This window comes from Salmo salar, chromosome 11 (genome assembly GCF_965601325.2).
Source record: "Salmo salar chromosome 11, fSalSal1, whole genome shotgun sequence".
NCBI lineage: Eukaryota > Metazoa > Chordata > Actinopteri > Salmoniformes > Salmonidae > Salmo > Salmo salar.
The window spans coordinates 19,027,234-19,036,502 of NC_138301.1; the positions used below are offsets into that span (position 1 = coordinate 19,027,234).

Genomic DNA, 9,269 nt, shown 5'->3' on the forward strand with positions numbered 1-9,269 from the left:
GCAGGATAAAGCGGGAATGGATCTCACTCACACACCGCGTTCACATTGATGTCGGTGGAATATAAAAATAAAATCTGAAAAATGACGCAATATGCTCTTGGAGGTAAGAAACGTAATTATAATTTTGGTCAGTTCTGTTGTACTTTGAAATTAAAGTTAAGTTGATACGAGTTATGTCCTATTGTGAATTTGCTTGTCTTGTCTTGACAAGCTTAATACTTTATGAAAACCAGATCTCAATTTATTCATTTATAATTCAACTTCTGTTAAGGTGGTGCATAGTTTGCATACTAATAGATACTCAATTTTACGTGGCTTTGTAACTATTATTTGATGAAGACATCGAAGACCAACAGGTTGCAAGTAGAAGGAAATACCAACAGCATGAAGATAATGTCTAATACAGTAACAATGTGGTACACCTTTTAATGGATTCAATTTCAATTTGATTGTGTAAGCTAAAAATCACTAGTGGAAATGTTCTGGTGTAGTTTATATACATCTGGTAATAAATGCATACATGTTGCTATATAAAATAATGTATGAAATAGTATTTATTTTATTTGGCCTTTTTCTGTCTCTTTTTGATATGTAGTGGTTTAGCAGCCCATGTAATGCAAAGAGACACAGGAAATCTGTTGGTCTCTGTTTTAGAATTCATAGAGACCAACAGATTTCCTTGTAGTCATATTAACATAGGAATTAGCTGGCGCAGTTCTTTATATGAGTCATTGCCTTGACTTTAGAGATGTATGTAAACTGGCTAAACAACATCCTCCCTGACCCTGTAATGTCTAATAACACTAGCTTGAATGAAGCATACTGTATTTCATTTGTGGTAACAGACTGCATAACACTTTTTATATTAGGCTAGTAGCTGTCTTATCAATGACTGTGTTTCAGCAATGACTAAAATGGACCCATGCAATAAATTACACCAAGCAATAATATTTTTCCTGATAAGGATCATCGGCTCACTGTCCACAGTAGAGAGCCTTCACGTTTTCCATCCACCATCTGGCCATGATAATGTCTCTGAATGGCTCATGCCCTGGTGGGTCTTGATCAGAGTGATCTCTGGTTCACATTCTCCTTGAAAATAAGTATATTTTCAGAGTTTCTCATTCTCAATCAAACAGATTGGGCCTGATGGATGAGTCATAGTCAGAGACTGTCACAAAGTGTTTACGTTACAGGACAAGTTACTTTTCGGTGCCTGAAATGGCACCCTATTCTAATTATAGTGCATTGATTCTGACTAGGGCCCTGATCAAAAGTAGTGCACTAAAGAAGTAATAGGGTACCATCCCTTGGTGTCCCAATTACATTGCTTATAAAGCTGTAGTCAGTGAGATGAGATGAGAGCTGATATCGCCTCTTACACATGTACTAAGCGTCAGGAAAGCAGGAAATGTAACTCCACCGCATTCAGTTCAGTCTGCTGCTCTGGTTTAAATCAAAGCCCATAATTTCCATTTCCAAAAGAGGACAATTAGTTAGGATTAGGACCCAAAACATTTCCTGTTTAATCTCATAATGGATGACGGGTGTAGAAACATAATAAGTTAAGGGCTGTATTGGCAAATAAACAAGGTAAATAGAATTCTGTTCAATGATTCATAATGAATAGGAACAAATTGATGGGGGCCTCTCTCTCGCTCTCTTTTTCACTCTCTGTGTTTTTCAGTCACTAATGTAATTGAAACGTAACCCCTCCTGTGTCCAGTCCACCTGCAGATTCTGCTGGCAGTGGGACTGGCAGTGTTCTGCTTCTGCCTGGTGCTGGGCTGTCTACTGTGTTGGCGGAGAGGGAAGTATCATCCACCAGAGGACAAAGAGGCTGCACTGTCCCCTTCCTCAGCCAGTTGTGAACGGGTCACCGTGACCCTGACCCCATCCTCTGGCACCTTACCCATCAAGCAGCAGTATGAGGAGCTAGACGGGGATGTCCTGGACCTCCCCTCCCCCAATACCAGCTCCTCCCCCTCTGAGGATGACCTCACCGCCCTGCCCTTTGAACCTCGCCCCCGGTCGTCCTCCTCCGAGCTGAGGTCCTCCCCCAGGTCCTGCTTCCCCATGCGTCGCCTCAGCACCCCGAGTGTGTCCTCCTACTCTCACTACAAGCCTTCACGCCATGGCCGTGCCTCCCTGCCCTCTATCTCCAAACTGGGCCTAGTCTCCAAGACCCGTCGGGCGCTGGAACGCCGCTGCACCGTGACCGGTGACAACTTCGTGTACAGCGAACAGAGCCGCCTGACCAGCCCTGGCAGTGCCATGCAGTCTCCTGGCCCTCAGGGGGAGCTGTCCCAGCCACAGTACGGCTCCAGCTCCCTATCCATCCCCACCAAGCCTGCTCCTCTCCTGCACTTCTCCCTGCTCTTCTCCCCGGCACGGGGCACTCTGACCACCAACATCATGGGTCTGTCCGGGGCGACACGGCGGCGCAGTGGGGTGTTCGTACGAGCCAGCCTGCCCCCGCTCTGCCCCTCACTCCAGCAGGGGGCGTCTCGGCGGCTCAGCCTCAGCCCAGAGATACAGTGCCAGAGCCTTGTGCTACAGGTGGGCTCTGTGGAGGAGCTCCGCGCCTGCACCCTCTGGCTGGCTGTGTTCAGCAGGGACTTCTCAGGCCTGAGAGAGACAGCACTGGGGGAGCTGGAGATGCCTTGTGGGGAGATGGACTGGGAGCCAGACACAACTGTCCCCTACACCAGGGAGCTCACCCCCACCAGGAGTAGGCTGAAAAAGGTAACACATTTTGCCTGTCATTTTACAAGCCTAGGGCACTATCATAGAAATAGAACAACAACATAGATATACTGTATAGTCATTCTATTTCTATGGGCACTATAGCCTCACAATCACTATCTAAACATTTCCCCAGCATCTTAGACCTCTTTTTTCAGTTAACTTTAAGCACAGAAAAACTACACGCACTGGGGCTATGAATAGCCCATATCATGTTTTATCTATGAGGGAATGTGTCAGGCTAATCTAATCAGAATAAGGTCTGGGCCAGCGGCCATTAGCAGTTTTTCCACTGTTGTTGGACATGGTGACATTGTAGTTTGTGACTGGAGAGCAAACATGTGGAGTGCAGTGAGCAGTGTGCCGTGTCCTCTGTGGTGCTGTGGCGGCTGTGCCGGAAGGCATTAGTGACAGCCTGAGCTGGCGAGGGTGTGGGTGAGAGGGACAGAGCTAGGCCTCAGGTGCTGGGCTGAGCGGGCATGGTGATGTATGAATGGACATTATGTAGACACCATGTCTTGTCAGTGGATCTCTGCGTGAGGCTGGGTGGCAGCATGCAGGTGCCTCTGATCTCAGCTACAAGGCACAGAGAGATGTCATGCATACTGCACATGTGAATGTGGGAAACTTCACGTGTATGAAGCTCAATGAGTTATCACCCAATGAGAAAACGAATAGAAGTAGAGAGGTGGTAGCTGATAGGTGGTGTGATTATGTTTTTGTGATCTCTAATGAGGTCAAATGAAAGTTGCCATATTACTGTAATCCGTTAGCATTATAACACTATTGTTGACATGATGTGGGAGGCCAGGGACTGACGTGGCAGGGTTTGGAGCTGGTGCAGAATACCAAGGGACCAAGGTAATGTACCCTCACAGACAGGATGGTCACTTTAGTTTGTGATGTCCAAAATCAATGGGTTCATCAGCCCACTTACAGGTTACTCAGCATTTGACTCTGCAATGTCATGCTCTAGTCTGAGGGGACATCGGTGGCCCTTGTCCTGGCTGAGTCACAGAGATACAGACAGAGGCAGTCAATACCATTATTGGAGTTGGATAAATATGTTAGTGTGTGGTTGTGGAATTTTTGTTGTTGTTGAAAATACTGTGAGTTGAGTGACACAGAGTGGTGTCTCTTGGGAATAATGACTACTGACTGAGAGACAGAGCAAGTGATGTGAATCTCCCTTGTTGGGTGATCTCCCATTAGACTCCACTGGTCTCACAAACACAGGCAGGCTTACAGCTGCATGCTCACTAGGTCTGGGCCCAGGGTGCTTTCGGCTCTGAATAAGCAACTAATGAGATTCATTGTGCTTTTCATGACATGAATCTCATGGAAACCTCATGGGGGCTGTAAAAGACTAGATTCTTAAGGATGATAATTTAGCGGCAACAACATGTCGTTCTTTTTACCCAGTGTTTTCTACTTAGTTACCTCAGGACTCAAAGAAAGAACATGCGCTTCATAAAACAACACATCAACAACACAATGTGTTCGTCTCTTCTTGTTCTTAAATCAGCCTCTCCCCTCCCAGAGTATGAGTTCCCAGGAGACGTTGGGTCGTAGGAAGAGTTCGCTCTGTGCTGCTCCACGGGCCCTGGGTCAGCTCTTCATTCTGCTGCAGTACCAGACACTGGCCCACCGCATCAAGGTGATGGTCCGCAAGGCTGAGAACCTGGCCAAACTCTCCCGGATGCCAGGAGCAGCAGGTATGAAAAGTCTATTTAGCTTTCATCCCAAGCAAACATACAGAACTGTCGACATTGACAGTGATACAAATGCAGGAATCAATACCACAACTCTGGTGTTGCCAGCACTATGCTTTAAACCACTGAGCCATTATTTAGAACCACCCCAGTCAAGCCCTCGACCTCACAATCCCATATCCAGTCCCAGCCTTAGTCACAGTCATATTCCCAGGCGCCTGCTGCCCTGATTGAGCTCCTTATGAGATTACAGATACTGATGGGCCTCCTGTCATTTCCTCTCTCTCTCTCGTCCCTACAGATCACTACGTAGTCATCAACCTCCGTCAGGATGGGAAGGTGATCAGTACGAAGGAGACCAAAGGGGCGGGAGGACACAACGCTGTGTGGAACGCTCCCTTTCTCTTTGACCTGCCTCTTGGTGACATCACTCAGCTGCCTCTTGCTCTGGAGTTCATCATCATGCAGGTAGGAATGACTCAGTGGTGAAGAATTAGGAGAGTGCAACCACGGATAATGTAATAACAGATGATGTAATAACCTGTTTGTCCACAGTTTTTATTACATCCTCAATTATGTTACAAGTCTTCCATCAAATGTATCTTCTGTGCATTTGCATCTTACAACTATCTGTATGTTAATTTTCTACACTTTACTGTATATGGTCAGAGAGCAACCAACGAAACATCTCTCTCTGCAACAGGGGCGGCTCTACATGAAGGGCAGCATGCTGGGCCGTGTGTTGATTGGCTGCGAGGCCCCGGAGGCAGGACAGGGACACTGGAGGGACATGTGCAGTCAGGGACAGGTGGAGACAGCGCACTGGCACCCCATCACACCAGAAGTCTTTTAGGACTTTATAGCTGACCTCTACCTGTGTTAGGAGGGTCAGGACATTGCTGGAGAGAGGACAGGTGATAGAGGGCTTGCCAGACTAATGGGACACACACACACAAAAGACGGACAGCAAATGGACTATCAGTGGTGGCACCTGTAAACATATTGTGATGTCATTGCATTTAGACTTGTAGTATCTGATACATACTGTTCCACACTGCCCTAACAGTGAGATACAGGCCACAGGATGGACTGCCACTACTGCTGTATGATACAAGTTGCATGGATTTGTGTTATATGTTGGTGCTGTTTGTATCATAGAGAACAATCTGTCAGTCCCACACATCTTTAAAGCCGGAATCCTTAATGTAAACAACAGCAAAGCGGCCACCCCACCTGTGTTTTGGTAAAAGGCTGAGGGATGAACCTGGAGAAAGATAACAGCTCTCAAATTCATAGTCAGGACTGAACATCCATGACATCAAAATGATCGTTTTAACCATGTTTTGAGGCTATACAGTGTTTGTTTACATTTACATTGTTTACAAACATTGGAGTAAAATAAGCTTGTATTTTGGGCTCTGATGGAGTAGGACAGTTGAGATAAGCTCATGAGGCATTACCAAGTTAGTTTTTCAAGAATCAATGGGTATATACTGTATCATTAATTTATAAGTCCAAAAATGGGTATAGCAACTAAGGATTCCAGCTTTAAAGACCATTGTCTGAATTTGCTATACTGTCAATGATTCTTAAGTCACGGCCAGAACACTTCTAGTTGTGGTTTACTGTGACGTTCTGTGTCAGTATTTGTCCTCAGCATTGATCTCTCTGGTCCCACGTGGCTCAGTTGGTAGAGCATGGTGTTTGCAACGCCAGGGTTGTGGGTTCAATTCCCACGGGGGACCAGTACGGAGAAAAAGAAATGTATGAAATGTATGCATTCACTACTGTAAGTCGCTCTGGATAAGAGCATCTGCTAAATGACTAAAATGTAAATGTAAATCTCTGCTTGCTTTGTTTGTGTTGTACTCTTGTGGTACTTGTGGTCTGTGCTATTTGCATGATTGGGATCTTTGCCAGACATTAGCGTGATTAAAAAAGTGATATTGATCATCATGCGCTATACTCTGTCATGGACTTGTCATCCACCATCCACTGTAGCTGTCGCAGCATGATAACAGACATATGTTCAGCACTTGTATAGGTGTTGGCCTGAATCATTACATACCATATATCTTTACCTGGATATAATCAAGCCTGTACCAGAGAAGCCCTCCAAACACCTTCATGAAGACAGGAGTCTGAAAAGCCATTTGCGTACATCAATCAGCCATCAGTTGATTACTGTAACTGTGTAGGCATGCCTTTTAAGGGACTTATACGGTACACATTCTGTCATGGGACTTTCAATTCTTTTAATCAGCATTGACAAATGGCCTGTCTTGTCTTGCTAAAATTGCATATTTATGCTTTTTAACAGAGAAAGCTCTCACAGTAGACATGTCTCTGAATGAAAGTGATGTGATGAAGATGCCATATGTTCTGTCATATTTATAGATAGTATATGTTCCATGCACTAGAATACTACCTACACCTAACATTATTACAAGAAATAATACCACAGTTGACTAGTGGAGTAAAATGCCTGATATGGAAAGACTTGTAGAACTCAATCTTCAGTCATATGCCGTTGTTTCTTATGTAGTGCTGATGGTATGCCTTTTGATGGTTATAAATATCCATATGTAACGGTGTTTCTGCCGTCCCTCTACTTGCCCCAACCTGGGCTCGAACCAGTGACCCTCTGAACACATCAACAACTGCCTCGCACAAAGCATTGTTAGCTATCGCTCCACAAAAGCCACAATGTTTGCAGAGCAAGGGAAACAAGTACTTCAAGGTCTCAGAGTGAGTGACGTCACCGATTGAAATGCTACTAGCGTGCACCACTAACTAGCTAGCCATTTCACACTGGTTACACATGTTGCGTAACTCTGCTGCCCTTTCTACTACTGTATGGGTCACTGAAATCATGGTTCCGGATATCAATTTATTGCTCAATCACTTCTATAGCACTTAAATTGAATGTGACAGACAGGACATCTTTACTGTTGAATGGTCTATGAGGGAGTAGGAGTTGAGAGTTAGAACAAATATACATTCTATATGGGTTTAATGTAGTAGAACTAAAACATGCCAATGTAAACAGTGAGATAAGGTTTGATCTGTGAATTCTATGAAAGCCCTTCACGTGATAACACAAATGGCATCGGTTCATTTTTTGATTTCTCTAATCTGCCACTTTCCCAGGCGAGGTATCTTAATGGGTGTTTGATCATCTGTTCTCATTCCCTTAAATCTGTGTGAACCCTTGCTGATCCTGCACAGTAGAAACATACTGTTGCCTGCACTACATCTAAACAGGAGTGAACGTTTCAGGATTATGGAAAAATTTGAGAGATTCACAGGATTTGAGAAAGTAACATGGAATGCACATACCTCCAAAGGGTTTTGGATATCTCTGCTTATTTGTCAAGCCAGTATCAACTATTGCTGAAGGCTAAGTCACTGTCACCCTCTAGAGGTTCACCCATTAAAACAGACAGCAAAGAAAGAAATGTCTTCAAATATAGCTCATAAAATGTGTTATTCATGTGCTCTAAGAGTCAACACACTCTCATATAACATACAGTACGTCATGCCCACCTTTCAGTACTCTCACATTGCGAACATCACCCATATCTATCCATAGCAACACACCAATTATCATAATTTTAAGTTCTAGAGTGACCATAATGGGTTGTGGATCCAGTCCCTGGTAGCTGTCTGTCCATTAGCCAGACTCATACAGGCAATACAGACCGGCTGGAGCTGTACCATACTCTACAATTGTGGACGGGAGGTTTAGCCATCAATGAAAATCAGAACATGAGCTTTTTCACTGTCTGTTTTTCTCTCTCACGTTGCGAACATCACGCCTATTGATCATGGTTATTAGCTGAAGCAGAGCAAGGGAAGATCAATATCTTTGGCTCTTGGCAAGGTGGGTAAAGACACAGAGGAAGGTGACTCAGCTTGAGGAGAAAGAGGCTGGTGGATGGAGAGTAAAGGTCAGTGAGTGGGTCTCTCAGGGGAGACAGAGGTAGGCTGAATAGTAGTGTACATGGTCCACAGTTTTTGTATATTAGGACCCCCATTAGCTACTGCAGATGTAACAGCTACTCTTCCTGGGGTACACATAAAACATACAAATACGTGACAAAGTACAGAAGAGTTATAGACAAAATAGTTATATATAGGAAAGACACCAAGAGACAGCAAACATTATATTTACACTCTATTCATATATACATAATCGTATATACAGTACAGTTAAATTAGATCTTTAGAAAGAGGTGCTATGATATGTTTTTAAAATACTTTTTTTAAAGCTAAAATAAAAAATAGCCACCTTTGATGGTTGAGCATTCCATGATGACATAGCGACGCATTAAATACGTTTTTGGTTTATGTACCGTAAAGGATCCTATAGTGGTGTGTCTGGTGGGGTATGTATGTGTTACCGGCCTCAGTCTATAGCTGAGGTGGCCTGTAATAGTAAAAAGAACAGACACAAGTTTACGTCTGCAAAGTTCTGGCGTTTTCTTCATTCTGAAGAATGGTGCGCGCGCTTGGCCAGAACTTGCTGTTTCTGAACTATACAGCGCAACAGCGCCATCTATTGGCCGGATGTACTACTAACGCTAAAGCATGTAGAATATACAATTTAGATTAATTAAGACAAATACATAAAGATTTTTATTTTATTTTTTATTCTAATAAAGGCGTGTCTGTTAGTTAGTGACTTTGTTTTCAGCCCATTACACATGTCTGTTTTAAATATATGCAAATAGATTATACAAGTGGTTAGGCATTTTCAACACACAAATGTTTCTTAAAAAAAACTAGAAGAGAAGTACCGGTAGTCAATTT

The 9,269-nt window shown here is 43.9% G+C and overlaps 1 protein-coding gene across 1 annotated transcript; it reads left to right on the top strand.

Annotated features, from left to right (window-relative positions):
• Positions 1-6,415, top strand: LOC106562178 (synaptotagmin-5-like). The gene is made up of 5 exons (XM_014126875.3): positions 1-103; positions 1,727-2,745; positions 4,286-4,460; positions 4,759-4,925; positions 5,161-6,415. Exons 1-5 carry the CDS (start codon positions 82-84, stop codon positions 5,308-5,310), a joined length of 1,533 nt encoding a protein of 510 aa, XP_013982350.3. The 5' UTR covers positions 1-81; the 3' UTR covers positions 5,311-6,415.
• Positions 6,416-9,269: the final 2,854 nt, after the last annotated feature.

Bases quoted from the DNA above. Each gene is read 5' to 3' on its own strand.
- LOC106562178 (XM_014126875.3), top strand. From the start codon at position 82: ATGACGCAATATGCTCTTGGAG. The intron at 2,746-4,285 runs GTAACACATTTT...CTCCCCTCCCAG, and splicing joins CCAGGAGTAGGCTGAAAAAG to AGTATGAGTTCCCAGGAGAC. The intron at 4,461-4,758 runs GTATGAAAAGTC...TCGTCCCTACAG, and splicing joins CCGGATGCCAGGAGCAGCAG to ATCACTACGTAGTCATCAAC.